Source organism: Rhipicephalus microplus, chromosome 3, assembly GCF_043290135.1.
Source record: "Rhipicephalus microplus isolate Deutch F79 chromosome 3, USDA_Rmic, whole genome shotgun sequence".
Classification (NCBI taxonomy): Eukaryota; Metazoa; Arthropoda; class Arachnida; order Ixodida; family Ixodidae; genus Rhipicephalus; species Rhipicephalus microplus.
The window spans coordinates 133618913-133638381 of record NC_134702.1 but is presented as its reverse complement, the minus strand read 5'-3'; the positions used below and the strand labels follow the sequence as shown (position 1 = coordinate 133638381).

Genomic DNA, 19469 nt, shown 5'->3' with positions numbered 1-19469 from the left:
ATTTCAAGGCCGAAAGGCTGCCGCAGTGACGTCAGAGGGTGGGGGGCCCAGTTACGCCGCGAACGCGGCGGAAAGCCTGTGTTTCGTTCACGTTTTAAGAGAACCAACGCTTCCGCTCTCGCAGCTGCTGCGGCTTGATTGGGCCGAATAAAAGATGTGGAAAAAAGTCTTACTGAGCATGCTCAGTTGGACAACTGAGCCCCCAACCTTTGACGTCACTGCGGCAGCCTTTCGGCCTTGAAATTTAGTCGGCGTTGACCGGAGCCGGCACCTCCCTCGCACTCGGCCGCGGCCGCGCGCGACTCGCCGCCGCCGGTGTGCGCTTTCCAGAGGAGTGCCGTCATAGCCTTGGTAGACATATGGACGCCGACGCGCGCGCCTTCCCTGTGCAGTCGCCATCTGACACTGTGCTGGAGCCGCTTGATAGGGCCTGTGACTGGCGTTTGCCACTGTGGTATAGTCATGGAGAAGGAGAGTGCAAATGCTGCTCAACGGTGCAGTAGAGCTGAGAAGCTTAACTCATCGGATCCCGAAGTAGTTGCCCGGCAAAATAAATATACATGCGCCACATAATACGTATACCGTGTGTGTGTCATTGGAACAGCTGTAAGCATGATATCTGGAAAGCTAAGAATAATCAGCTGAACATTTGCTAACGCTACGTATATTCTTGCATAGCTGAGCTTAGCCACTGCCATTTTTTCTTCTGTCTCTTTAATACCCATTCCCTGCGCGGAAGTGCCCTCCATTGAGAGAGAGAGAGAGGCAGTAACGGAACTGCGCTTGTTTCTTCCTTTTCTTCTTTCAAAGTCAGTTCGCATATTAACTCTTTAGAACACAGTCTACGAATACATGGATCGTATCCTGCTTGGGTAGTTTTGGCTCTTCGCAGTGTACGCTAATAAACAGCAACGCTGCTGGAGAAATGACAGTGACAATGTGTCGCAGGGGGCTGTGTATCGTACGTATTTTCCAGAATATCGTGGTGAGGCGAATGGGAGGAAACTACGCGACGAGGAACTGTTTATGAGCGCGCCATTAAGGACAGCAGTTGTCGTATGCCTGTGTTGTTTCTTTACAGACAATTATTGTTCCTGTGTGGCGATGGAAAACTTGCATAAATTTTTTGTTTTGCGTCGAGGCGCAAAACGGTTTAGCTAAGTTTACGTTCCACTGAAGTTCTTTTTCTTCGGCTTAGTGCAGACTCCTATGCTAAGCTCAGTTTATAAACACCACCAGGCGGCTTTCGTAGGCATATACTCGTATAAATGCGCAATCATTTCGCCTTTCATTGGATCCCGTGAGAGGACGCGATTGGCGCCATAACTTTGCAAGCTTTCCCTCTGCGAGGATTAGCGACTTCTAATGGAACGAGCCGTGGAACTACACATTTTTATCTCCTCGTTTAGTACGAGGGCAGAACGTTTCAGCAGTAAAATACGATTTTCAAGGCTGACCAAATGACCATCAAGCCCTAACCACACGTACGCGTTATAGTGCGTCAGCACGCGCTCTGTTCTCTCCCTGTGCAGCGCGTCCTCTGAGTGCGGAAGGACATGGTACGCACCTAAACGTAGCTACGCGTCCTCTCTCTCTCTCCCTCTCTCTCCATTGGAATGTGACGCAACGCAGTCTGCATGCCACGCGATGTCAGGGTGTGCTTTCACTGTAGACCAGTACTGATGATACTGTGGCTGGTCTAGCAGTAATGATTACGTTAGTCTACATACAAACGCTAATCACTCAGAGCTTTGTAAATGGTATGTTTTACTGGAAGCGCATTAGAAACTATAATAGCCGCACGTACGTAAACGCAAGACGACGACGCGCAAATCCAGTGAGTTCCTGCAATGTTTTGGCTTGCGTACTGTAAAGCGAACTTCGGAGTCGACAGTGGCGACTCTAGACAGGTCTGCTGGATTTTTACGCATCAAAGTTTTCACGGAATTGGCATTAACGGCTCTGGATTCAGAAGCACACAGACATTAGTAGCAGTCTAAAATTTGAGGTTCATTTACGGTAAGCTCACTCTTTCAGTAAGCTGCATCTAGTACACGTTCAGAACAAATTCAGCTGGTATATAGGAGTATTTTGCCACAAAAAGTAAAAACGGGGGGGGGGGGTAAGTGCGTTCCTGCTCCTCCTTCCTGCCCAAATCTAACAGAGGAGTAACACATCATTGAGATCAATGCAATCGATCTTAAGATCAATTGTATGTTGCCTTGCGCTTCGAAAAATTTCTTTCGCCTTCGACTTGGATAAGGAACCGTGTGAAAATTTTTGCGACTTTTTGTGCCAAGTGAAAGTTGCGTTGATTAAAAAAAAGTTTTTGCAATTGTGTACTTGGAAGCCCAATTAGCCACGTTGGTCAAACTTGCATGTCCTCCATAAGCCGGGAGTTTATGAGGCTATGCAATTCGAGTCAATTCGACGTTTTTTCATTTCGATCTTCATCTTGCAACATTTGACCGCTGTGAATGAGCGAGCTGCTGTGCGGTGTAATATACTATATGCTTGAAGGTATATTGTGAACAAGGTACACACTACGTGATTGTGCGTCTTGTCTAGTGTGTCGATAGATCACCGAGTGGTTTCTTTGTCTGTGACCAGCTTTGCGAATACACATGGTTTGCGAATACTATATATGTGGTGTCTTAGGCAGAACGTAGTGCCTTCTAACCGGTACTGCGTCTAGATTGGCACCGAAATTATCACGACTGTGTTGTACTTACTGTTGCAACCAAGCCTGTCGCTTGTGCACCGCGTCAATACGGTCAAACATTGCAAAACCCAAGGAGAAACACAGTTCACGCGCAAAAGTAGCAGACAAGTGTAAGTTTTGGCCGAAGTTCTTGGTTTAATTTCTCCTTGATGGTACACTAAAGCGGAAAACAAATTTTTCGACTGATTTTTTTTCAGTGAGCTGAGTTGTCTTCTGTTTTGTGATTGATAATTCATCATGAGAACATGGTCACTTTTTTATTTACAAAAGTCGCCTGAAACCCCGGCTCTTGAATTACATTGTGGCGCCACGGACTTTTTCTTTTTTTCGTATTTCAACCACATCGGCTAAGAATTTCTGAAAACTTGGATTGCTCAGTGTCTCAAGCTCTCTTGGAACACAGTTTAATTGCATCTCACCGATAATTGATTATGCCGGCCCCTGAAGTCGCCGACAGTATATATATGTGATGTTATGGTGACCTATCGCGGGAACTTGAGTGGTGGCGTCGGTGCAAGTATTTTCGTGCGTTTTCTGGCTCACACCAAGCGCCTTCTCTCAGCTAAAGTCGGAACTTTGGATGAATAATAAAGCGGTGCGAGTGAAACGGTATTTTTTTTATTGTGCCCCTTTGATCTTAGTCTCAGCGTTCCGCTGCATCTGTACTCCATCTAGTGGGTGCTGCTTGTATGGCGAAGTGCATACTTTCTTAGTAGAACTGCGTTTTTTTTTTCTTCTGAGACTTATCTGTCTCGGTATTGTGTGTGACCGTGTGTATGTGTGTGTTTTACCTGCAGGTGTCGGTCTCGCGTGGCGTAAGCTCGGCCAGACGTCCAAGCCCACGGTTGAGATCAAGGTCGAGGGCGACGACTGGTCCATCAAGACTCACACCATGCTCAAGACGAGCGAGCTGAAGTTCACGCTTGGCAAGGAGTTCGACGAGGACCGCATGGATGGCTCCAGGGTCAAGGTAATACGGAAACTATTATATTTTGCGAGGCGCCAGTGTTCACCTGGTATAGACATTTTTTTTTAACTGAAGGCTCTCTGTGCGCCATAGCTCTGAGCTGTTAACAATCGTGTCTCCCCAAAAATGCACCGCCGAACCGACGAGGTCGGCTTTTGTGCTCTCGTGCGACAGCCCAGGTATGAGGGGATCCTCCTCTCAGTTAAAAAGGCCAATAAGAGTGGCCTCAGCGTCGATATTTCGCCAATACCTATACATACGTTCGTTATTTTCTTTCTTCGTTTGCTTCTCGCAGCTGGAGTTGGAACTTCGGATGATAAAGAGTGGTGCGACAAAGAGTGGTGCTTAGCCGCCAGCTCTAAATTGTTAAAATTATGCAGTACGGATGCCTGTGTAGACGGAATGGGTTTTACAGGGAAAAACATGCGCACAATCCGTGCAACAGAAGCTATAAGCGAACATAAGAGCAACGAACTGTCTAATTTCTCATGAATGTGTTGTACTGAACTTCAGTGACCTTAGCTTATGCGTTATTTAGTTATGTAAAGTATCAACTGGCGGAGCGTCTTAAAATTTTCGCTGTTTGTGCCTTCATTGTAGGGAACACTATTCGAAATGTCGTGCCGAAGTACACATCTTTACATGTTTAAGAGAAAAAAAAAGTTTATAGTGATACTCCGGCTGCTGTATTGCCATGATTGTAGCGTCTGCCACTTGCCAAACTATTGTGTTATTGTATTTTTTTTCTGCGTGTATGAGGAAACGTATGTTTGTCTGGCATCCCCGCGATTTTTGAAGCAGCCGTGACCGGCGATGTTGCGGGGGCTGTCTTCCTGGTCCATGGTATTTTTTTGGCGTACCACATATGCCGTATGTAAATCGCATGTTGGCACTACTTACTGTTATCACTGCCTCAAGTACGCCAATGCCTGCTTCAGTGTTGGCTATATATACTTGTCAGCACGCTGTGCGCTCCTAAACAGCATCGTTGTGTTAAAATCAATCGTAAAGCAATTTAATAATGTATTCGAACGTGCACAACCCGAACTGTTCTCATGCAGAACTCGTACTGGCTTAAATATTTTCTTTCGCCGCTGTCGCGTGCGCACACCTGGGCCGGAAGACGGCTACAGCTCAGGTGGGTACACAGAAAAAAGGCCTACACGTCGCTCAGTCTTAGTCAGTCGCGTGTGTTTCTGGACTCGGGCGCAAGTCTAGCAGCGGCTTCCTGGTGTCTGGCGGCACTCGGCGCTATTTGTAGCGCTTCTTTAAACCACTGTGCCGTTCACGAGTTGGATGTGCCGTTGATGCTGCCGACGTTGTTAGTTAAACTCCCTCCGTGTATGTTTACGGAGACGCCAGAACCTCAATCGGCTCCTATAGCTCATCTGCAACTGCATCAGTTTATGTGACGTGAGCCGTTTAGCGGCCGCGAGCTGAATTGATGGGATTTACAGTTCTATTAGCTCGACAGTCTGATGCCCGCTGCGGGCTGGAATGTTTACGTAAGCCAATCCGTAGCAGAGTTCGTGGCCCCCAATGTGACCCGTCAGCGCGAGGTTTTTAATCTGGGAGACGAATAATAAGCGAGCGTTATGCGTTCAGTGACGTGCAGTGAGGAGTAGGTGGAGTGTAATGACTGTGTCTCACCGTGAATGTGCGCACCGGGGCAATGTCCGCAGTTTGGTGTCCAGGCGAAATGAGATTTTGGAGCGCCTTCAGGGGTGCGTGACCCGTACCACTCTCTCGCGTGTTTCGTAATGAGTACAGTCACACGTATCTCGGCGCGGGCGTTTCTATTTGCTCGTCCTCGTAGAAAAACATTTAGACGCATTGAATAAGCGCAGATTTTGAATGGAATCGAATGAAATCGCCTTGAAATTATCGGTTAAATCTAGAACGAACCCTATGGATGTTTTATAGAGCTGAATACTTGAAGAACGGACTGGGCCATCTTCAGTATTTAGATGTCGAAGTTCGCACCAAGAAATGCCTAGCAGTTAGATCTGCCGGGAATTCGGGGACGAAAATACTCTTGTCAGCTAACAACAAAAGTAATGTTCTGCTGTGTACGCGTGCTATCCATAAAAAGTTCCGTTTTTTTTTTAACAGAACTCTTTTAAACAACAATGGTCCGGCTGCCACCGCTGAACTTAAAGCTGATAATTAAGCGTTGGCAAAGCTTGTTAGTCATGTTGTTTACTATACGCCCTCAAACAAATATGTCAAGATTTCTCGTATGAGGTTGAAAACGATGACTCCGACAGCATTATTCAATTCGCTTTTCGAATACAGATGGCGTTTCGGAGTAACACCATTGCTGCAGGCAATCGCTCTTTTCGAATCGTCCTTTTCCTTAATATTTTTCGCCCCTAGTCATTTCGTCGCATCCACGGTTTTCCACTACAGCGTCTCATAGCCTGAGTTGATATGTGACGTTAGACTCCCACAAATCAACTAACCGACCAGTCTAGACACCTTGTTGATGGAGGGCCTCAATTTTTTTTCGTACCTTCTTCGTTAACTTGCACCAATTGCCAACAGGCATGACTGCGATGAAATAAGAAATTAACTTGTAGTGTTCTCCGAACTCATCACCAAATCTCAAACGAAAGATTCAATGCAATCGGTGAGAACGTCAGCGTAGTTCAATGCGTGTCCCTCAAACTGCAGTTCGTGATGTCCTGCAAGGAGTCTGGTCTCCCCTAGTGTGTGACCTAATGAATGCAGTATGAAGTGCGCAAGAGGGTTCCACCTTTAAGTGTTGCTGAGTGCGACATGCTGTATAGCTTTTTTTTTTTCTTCGATGAAACGGAATTATGCTTGAACGAATGCTTCGCCACTGACATAGATTTATAGCGTCCGTCTAAACTGGACGATGATCGGGAGACGACACCTTTAGACATCCTCATGTCTAGGATCCAATTTTTCTCGTCCCGTCCATTATGTCGTCGGGGTTCGCCGTGCTTTTGTGCACGCTTCCCGCCTCGCTTCCGCAGTCTCTCCTCCGAGCTTACGTCATCCATTTGGGCTGTGCGGTCGGTGGTGTCGTTACTCATCGAGCCGTTTGTTGTCCATCGTCTCGAAGCATACACGCCGGCGACCCCCATCTGCTCCAAGTACAATAGGGAGGGGTGCACCCCGTATACGCTGCCTTACGTTGATCTTTCAAACTTCAATCTAGGGGAGCGCGGGCTCGCGATGTCGCCGTCAATTGTGTGCCTGGTTCGAGTGGCTGAGGTTCCGGGGGGCGCCAGTGCGCAATCTCTCTCAAGAAGACACGTACAATGGGAGACGGGGGCGGAATGGTCTTCACCGCCATCACGACCGCCAGAATACCCTACCGTATTTTATTTCTAAACGCGCGTCCGCTGTATTGTGTTGGACTTTTTCTAGAGCACTTGATTGTGGTTGGTGCTTGATCGAGATATATTTTTCCGACGTTCGATGAGCGGGAAGGCAGATTCCGGGAGCTATTTTCACGGGGGATTTGTAGCACAGCGTGTGCATTGGGATTCTGTTGCGAAAGTACGTTTCGAACGCCCTAAAACCTCGGGGCCCTTGCCCACAAGGGTCTCTTTAGGGCAGTGGTGCCTTGGTATTTTTGCATTTTGAGTAATTTCATCCATGACATCGCTTTAACGCATTCAACACGTTGCCCTTTCCTGTCATGATTTGATCCGCCACGCTTGCGGTCCGACGGTCCTGGCTTTGGTCCTGGCTGCAGCATACGCCTTTCGGGGAAGCCGGAATGCTAGAGGCTCGTGCACTGTGGGATGCGCGTGCGCGTTGAAGAACACCAGATGGCCGAAATTTCCGAAGCCCTCTACTACGGCGTTTCTCATAATCGTATCGTATTTTACGCGGTACAACTACACATATACTATTGCCCTGCCATGTTCCTTACGCAGGTTTTGTGCATTGTTAGAGGGCATGATTTTAGGCTCTTGTACAGCCACTATACAATATCGTGGATAACTCTTTTTAACTGTCGTCTCGACGCTCTTTTCTCGTCACTGGCCTTTCCGCCGCAAAGCACTAGATATCATCATCATCATTCAGCGGGGCCTGTGGAAATCTACCCGCCACAACTGTTCGTTGATCCCTTCCTTCTCGGTGCGCGACCTCGAGCGATAAGAGGAAGACGCTTGCGGTGGGCGTTTCTTTTCCACTTGTGCCGCGCGACTATCGCCTTCCCGGGAGCTTGCGGCGGCGCTGTGGATGCTGACGCGAGCGTGTCGCTCGAACCGCGTGCCTCTGTACGATTGTCCGTAGGCGTCGGCATTGAGTGCGCCCGCTTATCTGGCGTGCTTCTATTACTGGAGTGCGTCTGTGGATAACGTGTTCCGCTGACCCTGTCGCTGTTCACCGTGGCGGGTGTCTTCTCGCGCCCCGGTTATCGGGTTTTCGTAGGTGCTTGACGAGCAGCGCGGGTACGGGCGTGAGTGACACTCGTTGCGACGCCTGTGCTAAGCTTCTCAAGTGTTTCCATTCGACCGCTTATCGCAATAATGCCGCTGGAGATATAGGCTTGCCCTAATACTGGAGCATTCAGTCAGGCAATTAGGGCATGAGATATTTCGTTATACTGCACTGCTCGCTGAAAGTTCGCTGCATCAACAGGGCGTCGTTTAAGTGCACTCGCGAACTGGTCGTGGCATGTGCACGATTGATTGATTGATTTGTGTGGTTTAACGTCCCAAAACCACCATATGATTATGAGAGACGCCGTAGTGGAGGACTCCGGAACTTTCGACCACCTGGGGTTCTTTAACGTGCGGCATGTGCACGAGTAACGTAGCGCGGGAAGTGCGCACTCTGTTCAGTCGTGTGCACAGCGATTCACTCGAATGCGCTGCGAAAGCAAAAATTAATATCCTGTTTTTCCCATTTTGTCTGCTAATCTTTTTGGTGGCGCGCGTTATGTATCAAAACTATACTTTCATTCAAAGAGCGGGAGAAAATGGTCGTTCACAGTTGGATGGTGTCTACGTAGTCTATAGGTTGGTGAGAAATGCGGACTCACTACCAGAATACATTTTGCCCTAAGGGTTCACTCGAACTCTCTCAACAAACTGTTTCTCAGCCCCGCCGTGGTGGTCTAGTGGCTAAGGTACTCGGCTGCTGATCCGCAAATCGTGTAGGATCGAATCCCGGCTGCGGCGGCTGCATTTCCGATGGAGGCGGAAATGCTGTAGGCCCGTGTGCTCAGATTTGGGAGCACGTTAAAGAACTCCAGGTGGCGTCTCTCATAATCGTATGGTGGTTTTGGGACGTTAAACCCCACAAATCAATCAATCAAGAACTCCAGGTGGTGGAAATTTCCGGAGCCCTCCACTACGGCTTCTCTCATAATCATATGGTGGTTTTGGGACGTTAAACCCCACATATCAATCAATCAATCAAAAATGTTTCTCAACCGGACTCGCTTGAACTCGCCAAAATATTTCTCACTCGAGTTCATTCACACTCACGACTCTGCCCGAGTCTTAGTTACTCGAACTGGCGAGTTCGTGAGCGTATATTTAGCCTTTTTGGACCATGCTTTCAATAGTCATGGGCACGTATATCACGTGACGATCTACTAAGCGCATCTTGATCTCGGTATGTCAGCGGTTGCAGCTTAGTAACGACATTTTTGTTACGAGGTGGTGTCTTAGTCAAGAACATTATGTGAAAAGCCTGCGAGGAGGGTTGGAAGGGTGGCGTGGTGAAGTTCGAAACTCGTGCCTCTTATCAACAACTATTGAGCAGGGGCCTCATTGCTAATGCTTTCAAGTATGTGCGAATACACGTGAATGTAAACGTGAGCTGCCGTAAGGCTAAAGTTGAATGGCTAGGACCATATAATGGGGGAGAAAAAAAATAAGGAACTCACTCACTCATTAAAGAAATATATTCTGCGCTCAGTGTTCACTAGGACTCGGGCTCACAAATTTTTGCGTCAACCGGACTCACTCACTCAGATTTTGCGTTTATGAATCGCACTCCCCCTGTCATGTGTTAGAGGACGACGTTGCGTGCTAGAAAATACAGACGAAACACATATGAAGGCGCGTGACATTTTCGCTGGATGTATCTTGCATGCTATGCGCAGATGCCAAATGGTATTGTTTCGATCCCTCCGCTATTGCGTGTCTCGTAATAATATCATGGTTTCGGCCCGTGAAACCCCAGCTATTGTTACTTGAAGGCCCAATCTGCGTGAGGAGGGAATATAAATGCATGGAAAGAAGGGTCGAACTTTCAGGAGACACAAACTGAAGTAGGAACGCAAAAAATATAACGAAAGAAGGGAGGAGTTTAGAGGAAAAATGGAGGCTGCGGGAGAACGAAAATTCCTGAACTCTGGGTGTTGCCTCAGCGAGCGCTTCGATGAGTATTACTTTCTTCTTCAAGGCTGGAACTTGCTGCCTAGAAAACCACTTGCCGAAACGGTGGCTCCAGCGACGACTTTCTGGCCCCGCCGCGGTGGTCTAGTGGCTAAGGTACTCGGCTGCTGACCCGCAGGTCGTGGGATCAAATCCCGGCTGCGGCGGCTGCATTTCCGATGGAGGCGGAAATGTTGTAGGCCCGTGTGCTCAGATTTGGGCGCAAGTTAAAGAACCCCAGGTGGTCGAAATTTCCGGAGCCCTCCACTACGGCGTCTCTCACAATCTTATGGTGGTTTTGGGACGTTAAACCCCACAAATCAATCAATCAATCAGCGACGACTTTCTGTTCAAAAATGCTCATATGCATAGCCCAGTCAGTTTTGTGCTGGAATGTTGACACGTCACGACGGTCCTTTGCGTCGAGGTGTCCACCGTGAGTTGTCGTGTAGCTCTTTAGTTGTGAGGAGGTAGTGATCATCATTTAGTATAGTGATGAACGCAATGGGATACTATATTTAAAAGAGTTTAAACTGTCGCGCAGCGGTTGGAAGTCGCAACATTCGCAACATTCGCAAAATGGGACCGCAGCGAAAACAGTGCAACCTGTCGATGTCGCAAAGCGCCCAGTGTTGGGTGGCGAATGGAGGATTTTTTGCTTACTTTTGCCTTCGATAAGGTTGTCGCTTGGAAGCCATAAGTTTACGATCGTGGGTATGCCTTACGGGTTCTTTATTTGCAGACATGGGCGTTATATATGACCGCCATAAATTCCCGCACTGTACTTGTGAAGATATCGTGCGGCGCCGAATGGTCGCTGCGTATTCACAATCAGCCGCGTGGTACAATATTTCGCGGAACCTTGAGGGAGTAAGTTCACCTTACATAGGACTCGGCCCGATATGCACGTGCTTCGAGTACATTCGTCCACTTTATGCACGTACCGAGGACTTTGTGCGCCACGTAAGCACTATTCGATGTACCTTCAGTAATGGGTATGTATGCATGTGAACGAGGGTACATTCGTCGGTGGCCTCCCCCCCCCCCCCCACATCGCTCTCACTGCTCGTCTTGCTATCGAAAGCGTACGCTGATAAGACGTACACCTTGAAGACACTTCTGCTTAGCTTGCGCAAGGCCAGCAATATATTTGTATAGTTCAGCTCGACCAATGCGCCAAAGTCTGTTACAGTCAAGTGTCCAGCTGATCCTTTCTCCTGAACTGTGTTGGTGCGACGTTTTGCGAAGCCTGTATACATCTCCTATACGTTTCTTGAGAATTTTCTCTCAAGCTGCACGTGGTCTCCTACCTTGCAGCTGCTATGGGCTGCCACATGCGGCCCGCACTTGCGTGCCGCTCCGAGCCAAATATTTGCTTACAGCGTGCGCACGAGCCCGCCGCGCTTGCCAAACTCCAAATCCATGGTGTTTAGATAACGCAGGTGTACCAGCGAAAATTTTAATTTATTGCCTCCTCTGAAGGTTCATCTGTTCAGGTTCGATTGTGTGTGTAACAAAGCTTCCACGTCAAACAACTTATTAGCTAACATTCGTTACCGAAGTACACAGCGTGGACAAGCGTTAAAAACGCATAAACGTTGCATTGTCTGTGATTGAAACGGTGCAGTAACACCCAAGACCCTTCAGCAACGTACAAAAGGAGATATTCATGTTTGTTTTACTTCATGCAGCGTCTTTTCGCATTTTTTGCCCATGTGAAAACGTCCCACGTTGTACGAGCACCTCGCAGTCAAAATGGCGTCTTCGTCTTTAGGTGAGCGCTCGTCGCCCTTCGCCTATTTAGACGACTCGCAGAAGGAGCTTGGCGCGAAATATCGCTCGCAAATGGCTGTCTATAAGCAGACGCAGCAAATTGTGCGCAGCCTTTAGTATTCGAACACTGCTGTTATTCGAAACGTGAGCCGTACCGGACTACTTCGCGGAGGAGCACGTGCGCAGTAGCTCCGCCCTTTAGCTTTTCTTTCATTGCTAAGAAAATATGTCCACGAGTATAATGACTACCAGTGGTGGTACTGCGGTACTAAACATTGCGACTATACTTGGGGACAACCTTCTGTGGCAATGAAAGGAAAGCCACGGGGGTGGAGCTACAGCACATGCGCTCTTCCGCCAAGTAGTCCGGCTCGACTCGCTTTTCGAATGCTGACCGTGTTCGAATAATACAACTGAATAGAACTGGCTACGTCTGTTCACACAGCCATTCGTAAGTGAAATTAAAAACAAGCTTCTTCGGCGAGTCGTCGGAAGAGCTGGAGAATGACGAGCACTCACCTGAACATGGTAATGCCATTTTGAATGTGACGGGCACCGAAAATATGCGACGCTTTCAGACGTGCAAGAAGGTGAAATGACACTTCACGAAGTAAAACAAATATGTATATTTCCTTGGTTTGTTCAGTGTCTCTTTATTACCAGCATCTCGTAGGAAATAAAGTAATGTTGATCTTTATTAGCTTCACGTAGAAAACACGGACGTACTTCTGGGACTATATTCTTCAGTGGAGGCACACGCGCTCTTTGGTTCCGTAGCCTCCCTTTCATTGCCACAGTCCCCGAGCATAGTATATCAGGGTATCGCTGACGACGCTGATCGCGCGCTTGCGCGCGTGTGCCCAGCTCTCGAACGCCGCCTCATCGAGTGAACTGGACTGTGCGTATTTTTCCGCCCGAGGAGATCGGCTTGCTCCCGTCCGTCGATTGCCGACATGCGACGCCTTCTTTGTCGGACATTCCTCGGGTACCGCTCTCATTTTCCCATCCGTTACGGCGGAGATAAAAAAGAACAAAACGAAAGTGACCGCGCGCGTCTGGGAGTGTCAGTATCCGGCTTATGCGAACAATGGCCCATTGTTACTTTTCCCGTCATGTGGCACGTCTACCGCTCGACAACGACCTTGAGGACGCTCTTAATCTGTCATTGCCGCTCTAATTTTTTTGTTCGTCCCCGTCTGAAAGATATCCCGATCAAGTGCGTACTCCATGGGATGTGTAATCATTGTTTAAGTGAACTGCAGATCGTGTTTTTTTTTTCTCGCAACGATCATCATTTTTCTTGTTGGGTCAGCTCTCTCCCGTTATTTGTCGGCCAAGTGCCTAATCTCATTCTGCCGTTCTACTATCTGCGGTCCTCGACTGTTAAGTCTAACAGACCACGGTGGCTGTCTGGATCGGCTGTCTATATAGCGGTGACTTCGCCGTTCGATGCTGTTTTTAGGAGCTTGCTCCTTTCGCTGCGGGGTTGTCTCTCGTCGTTGCGCCGGTGTGAAAGCTAGTGCTCATTGCTTCCGCTAGAGGCGCAACTGTGCTCTTCGTTTCAAGAGCGCTCACTGGATGGTGCGCCGCCGCCCAGGCGACGCTCGCTCCACTCTCGGCGCGTGCTCTAGTTTGGTAGGAGACCGCTAGGTGGTTGCCCCTATATGTAGCGCTCGCTCTCGGCGCGCGTCCCATCTTTTTCGCCGGACGTCACTCAATGCGCGTTGATACCGCTACCCGCTATGAACACCGCAGAAGTCAAGATTGCAGCATGGAGGGCTCGAAATGCGGCTGCAGCCCGGGCTCGCCGCCAAGACCCTTCTCGAACTTTCCACTACATCCTATGGATGCTTTCCTGCAGCGGCGAACGAGTGCAGCCCTGTTTGAACACGAGATTTAATGGCCTTGTCCTTTCCATCTTCGCCGACGGCTGGCCGATTCGCCGCCGCTGCTCCCAAGTTGAAAGGCCAGCAAAGCGGGCGCAGCGCTTACTTTGGTGCGGTGGCGCCATCTAGTTTTGTTTAGAAAAGGTTGCTGTGGAAAATGGTCTATAATTCAAAATCCTTTGACTTTGCTCTTTACTGATCACAAAGCCATTATACTAGTAGGAAACGTTTCACCGAGCCTATGTGATCCGCAAATAAGCTCCTAAAGCAAATGTAAATATTGTATCAGATATGTAAATTTCTGTATATAGTACGTTGAAATGCAAGTAATAAACAATTTGTATGTAACGTGTATATACAATCGCACCTCAACTCCTCTCGTGTCACGTCTTTATATGATGATAATTGAACATATGTACTTAGAAGATTTACGGTTTACTGGATAGAACCCCTGAAGCAAGCTCCTTCATCATCATTCACTTCGGGGGTATGCGGGAATTTTTCCTCCTTTCCACGCCATTTTTAACCGCAGTTGTCAAATTTTTAGTGGTGCAAGCTTCATTCAAGTAGAAACAAATTGCGAGATGCCCCCCTCTACACACATCATGCCAACGAGCGACTGGCATCGACAGTCTTGTGTTGTCCTTTTGTTTGGAATAGCTCTATTCTGCTTGTTGCTGTACAGATTTGTTCGAAGTGGCAAAAATAAATTGACGAAGTTGGCTGCGGCGCGTAGGAATGTAAATGATAACCACGAATAGGGTTTGTCAGCGTCATAGAAATTGACCATCCGCAGATGATCGTGGTCTCTCATGTAGCAGAGAGCCGGCTATGCCCGAGACTTACAGCTCTGATTATTCAGCGTTAAGAAGCGTCGCCTAATGCGAGGATGGCGTTCGCTGATGTGCAAATTTGAAGTGCGCCCGCAATAAACTAGAAGTGAATACCGATCGGTAGGCTTTAAAACTAACACGCAAAAAAGCCTTGTTAATCAAGGCTCGTGCCCGTAATTCACCCGACTTACTGCTCCACATGTAATCGCTTGCTTTGGATAATGGGCAGACCGTTTCCTGAGGCCCAAGCTTGTCCGTCCATGTCCGCGGTGTCCGTCACGGGGAGATGTGTGTGTGCCACACACACACACACACACACACACACACACACACACACACACACACACACACACACACACACACACACACACAAAATGTTTAACAATAGACTACTATCAATCGTAATTGCGGCGGAACCATTCAAAACACCTAGCAGCACTAAGTCTTTATACTAGCCTGTGACTTCAACAAGCACATTATGAACCTTAGGCCCTACCTTTGTCGTCGACCCTCGCTGTCCGCTGTCATAGTATCTACCAAACCGATGATACAGTGGAAACGTGTGCGTCTACGTGAATAAAAGAAGTTTACAATAGACGGACAGCATTGATCATAGTGACGGAGCACTATAAAACGCCCACAACCACAAAACCTTTATGCTAATCGATGACTTCAACGTAGACATTCTGGATCTTAGGGCCTGGCTTTGTCGTCAACTCTTCATGGCACTCCGTCACTCATTTTACATTATACGCGACAGCGCTCGGGCAATGTGTCGCTGCTCACTCATACGATACCCATAGCGTCGGCCACTCGTCTTTCACTTCGTGGTGTGTGGATAATTTTTTTTTTAATTTTAGCTTTAAGCCTTAACCCATAGCGTCGGCCACTCGTCTTTCACTTCGTGGTGTGTGGATAATTTTTTTTTAATTTTAGCTTTAAGCCTTATTCGAGTACGTCTGCATTCAAGCGGGGTGCAATGGCTGGCTTAATAAGCATTACTTTGCACTTGAAGCTTAACCACGTGTACGTTACGGGATGTCTAATCCAAACTGCACATTTTCCCGCTTTTTCTAATACCTGCGCAGTCCAAGGTGACGCTGGAGGACGGCAAGCTTGTTCAGAAGCAGTCTGGTGACAAGGAGGTGACCATTGTCCGAGAGGTCAAGGACAATGCACTGCACGTGGTAAGGCTCCTTTTGAGCACACTATTACAGCTATAGTGTTTCTATATTTCTGCTGCAGCAAAGCAGCCACTTTTACTGCGTTTAGATACCTGGTAATCCTAAAAAAGCCACGAAACCTAAAAACGGCTTGTGGCGACCATGCAGCTAACCTGTCCCTTGAGTTGTTGGTCAGGGGGTGAACCTTAGAGCTATAGTCGTCTGTATTTGAATTGTCCTTTTTTGTTATTTCAAGGGCATACACCATAGAACCATGACATCTTTTTTTCTTGTTTTGCCAGTGTGGCTGGAATGAGAAAAGCGAGGTTTGTGCAGTCACAATACTGTAGAGGCGTTTCAGCTAGAAATTCAAGAGGAATAGGGTATTTCGTTTATTTTCTTTTCAAAGATACAAGACCGAAGCTGTGCAAATAAGAACAAAGTACACTCTAAGCCGAAATTCGGCAAAGTTGGACTAACTGCAGTCGTTAAACCAATGGACGAACGGTTCGTCCAACAGGGACTAAATGTGTGACAATGCGTGTCTTGCGCAAACGCCCGGCAATGAAGGGACCAACGGGGAGGGCAACTGCGCCGCGATCGCCTCCTGTCGATGCTGCACTGCAATGCTCGACGTGGTCGGCGATCATGAAAACAAGTTAAATAGGCTATACGCCACTGTGAAAGTGAAGCACTATGAAACGAATAGAAGATGTTATTAGAGGAAAGTAGTACAACACGCTGTCAGTGCACACAGCAAGTGCCCTCGCGTTTCCACCATGCCGGCACGGGCGAGCCGAAGCCAAGTGAAAGTCTCCGCAAACACGGGCAATGCCGAGAACTCGCTTTAATGTGCTGAATAAGTTCGAACTACGGTGAACACTGACAATGCTAATAAAGGTAAGCTGGTCTTCAGCGGTCGTGTACCCACACAGTGACCACAAGTTCAAAGCGATATATAGGAAAAGTAGGCTTCGTACGTCATCGGTATCAAGCGGGCTGCCGGTTTGAGTGCATTGCCGGCACAAGCGAAGGAAACGTCGCGTACAAGTTCACGAAAATAGTAGCTCAGGCAAACTTATGTCTTTTTATCCATGCGACAATCGTTATCAAAAATCCAACGTGTAGGCGATCGCGGATACGACTAATCGTGCGGCCAGCGGTACACAGGTTGTGCCTTACCAGCACGATGAAAGAACCGTGCCTGCGAACGGGTCTCGTCGCTGTAAGTATACAGATATCTGCATCACTCCGTAAGACACAGCGAACATGGGGCACTTACCTATTGTTCATTTGTGACTATAAAATAACGACGACGAAAATTTCACGCGAGCCGCATGTTGCGATCGCCGGCGGTCGTTTAGCCGTGCTCGTCGTAAGCCTAGCGACGCCGTCGGCAAGCCGACACGGTATGGCATCGGCGGGGCGGGCGCCTGCGGCTGCTTCGCCGGCTTTCCCGCACAAGCGCCGCTGCTATGTTTGTGTTTGCGGACTCGTGCGCCAGCACTGCGAACGCTGGTTCGGCCGACAAGATCGAATACCAGCTGATAATTCGTATTCTCGGGCTGGAGGCATGTTGAAGATTAGATGGATCCATATTAAAAGATCGATGCGCATCGGTGCTACAAATAAGCCCATGTAAATTTTCGCGTTACGGTGTCAATATTTATTGTTTTCTTAAGCCGAGTAAAAGTCGCCCACTGGCACTAGATGGGAGGTCAAAATACTGTGCTATATATACCCGAGAGTCTGTTCTCTGTAGTACAGCGCGGGCAGTCAGTGTTTGCGGTGTTTTACTTTGAAATAATAGTGCGTATGTATGTGTGTGTGTGTGTGTGTGTCTGTGTGTGTTGCATGAATAACATACTATGATCTTCAGTGCTGATTAAATTGAAATAAACATAAAATATACTGCACAAACGCAGTGTCGCCATTTTTTTTTTTTGCCATTGGTCCAGACGGTTCAACTGTTAGTCCCGCTGGAGCATTCTACTGGGGCCAACATTTAAACCAAGTGGAGTAAGTGCTAGGGGGTAACAGTTGAACCCTTGCAGTTACTCCCGCAGTTAGTCCAAAATTGGTTCAAAATCTGTGGCAGCGCATTTAGACCCCTAAAGGACCAATGGCATACCCCACTTTAGTCTTTTTCGGCTTAGAGTGTACGTATTGTTACACACAAGTGGAACAGTGATTATACATAGTTACAGGAGCTTTCTTCGTTGGCTGCATTCCGTGTCACTAAATATGCATTCGCGAATTGGAATGAAACAGTTTTGTCCGCTTCGTCCTCCCATTGCGCGCAGGTCTGCTCCATTGACGACGTCGTCTCCACGCGCAAGTACCTGAAGGAGTGAGCTCGTATCTCCTCTGAAACTTAATGCCGCCGGCTCACGCCCCCCGGGTTCGAGGCTGTGAACGAGGAGGTTTCTTGGGCCGACACTGTTCGTAGGCTGGCTGACCTGACTCGTCACTGGCCCCGTCCCGGCTGGGCGCGTGGTCTGTCGCGGCGTCAAGCTTCCACCGGAGACGACGGAGGTTCCAGCTGGGGCCCACCCAACAACGAAGTCTTGTCTGTCTTCGAGATTTGGCGAACCCAGCCACCAGTTCCAAGTTTTTTGTTTGTTCTGCCCAAAGACAATCTGCGTCAACCCACCTTGATTATTGTATTCTTATCGTCTTCTGTTTTTCTCTTCCTAATGTAAAATCAGTTACAATTTGCGTGTTTTTGCAATGATACATTCGCGTATGGAAGACCAAAATAATTTTAAAAAGGTGAACTGTTCATCTTCATTCGATAAATTTGCTTTGCCGTATTTTTGTTTCGCCACTCGCGACGGTCCACTTAGTGGATTCGCGTTTCTGTTCATTCCTTTGACCCTCTATGTACCCGAAGAGATTTTCCTGTGTCGTGTATTTTTTTGAATATGTCAAATAAATGGATTTTTTGATACTCTGTATTCGTCAATTCGTAGGACTAGTGCGTTCCAGTTTCACCTTCGTTCAACGCTGCATACGTATGACATGAAAGTATTCTTTGCAAGTGAGCCTGTATGCGCCGGTTGATTAAGGCTATCTGTTCTGCGTTAATCTTACGGCACCTTCACACGAAGAGCTAAATTGCACGATGGAATGCTCGTTGCAGCGCGTCTTACTTCCTTTGAGCCACTGACGTGAATCCGCTTTTTTTTTTAGTGTGCACGATAAACCATCGGCCCAAGAGAAAGCCAACTGTGCTCTGTGCGCCTATTTCTAGGTCGATATTTGTCAATTTAAGCGAACTTTGCATGGTAAGAGCACAGTTCACTAACGCTATATGAAAACGCTATTCTTATTGCATGTCTGCGTAGAGCTTTTAAATCGAGTGGTCTAACCTTGAAGCATTGAAACATTGTCCCTCTATTCACCAATCTTTCTCTTTTAGATCTCTCTTTCACTGCTCAGTATGGCGTCAGCCATAGTGGTGTAGCTGTTAGGGTACTCGGTCCCTGACCCGAAGACCGCGTTTTCGATCCCGGACGCGGCGATTGCATCTCGGTGAAGGAGTCTACTGCGCGATGGAACACTAAATAGTCGAAACTTCCGGAAGCCCTCCACTATGGTGCCCCTCACGTCGGCTCATGTATTGTGGTGTTGGCACGTTAAACGCCAGTTACTATTGTTCGGCGTTGGTCGCCCTGTCCGGTTTTTTTTTTCTTCCCAGACGTAAATGCAGGATCAAGTTAGCTGTGTAGTAGTGAGAAATCGTTGCACAAGG

The 19469-nt window shown here is 48.0% G+C and overlaps 1 protein-coding gene across 1 annotated transcript in view; it reads left to right on the top strand.

Annotated features, from left to right (window-relative positions):
• fabp (fatty acid binding protein) overlaps positions 1 to 18665 on the top strand; it is a 52798-nt gene extending 34133 nt beyond the window's left edge. Inside the window, exons 2-4 of the mRNA XM_037434438.2 lie at positions 3520 to 3692; positions 15641 to 15739; positions 18019 to 18665. Coding sequence (XP_037290335.1) covers positions 3520 to 3692; positions 15641 to 15739; positions 18019 to 18069 — 323 coding nt within the window. The 3' untranslated portion in view covers positions 18070 to 18665. The remainder of the gene's footprint in view (positions 1 to 3519; positions 3693 to 15640; positions 15740 to 18018) is intronic.
• The last annotated feature ends 804 nt before the right edge of the window (positions 18666 to 19469 follow it).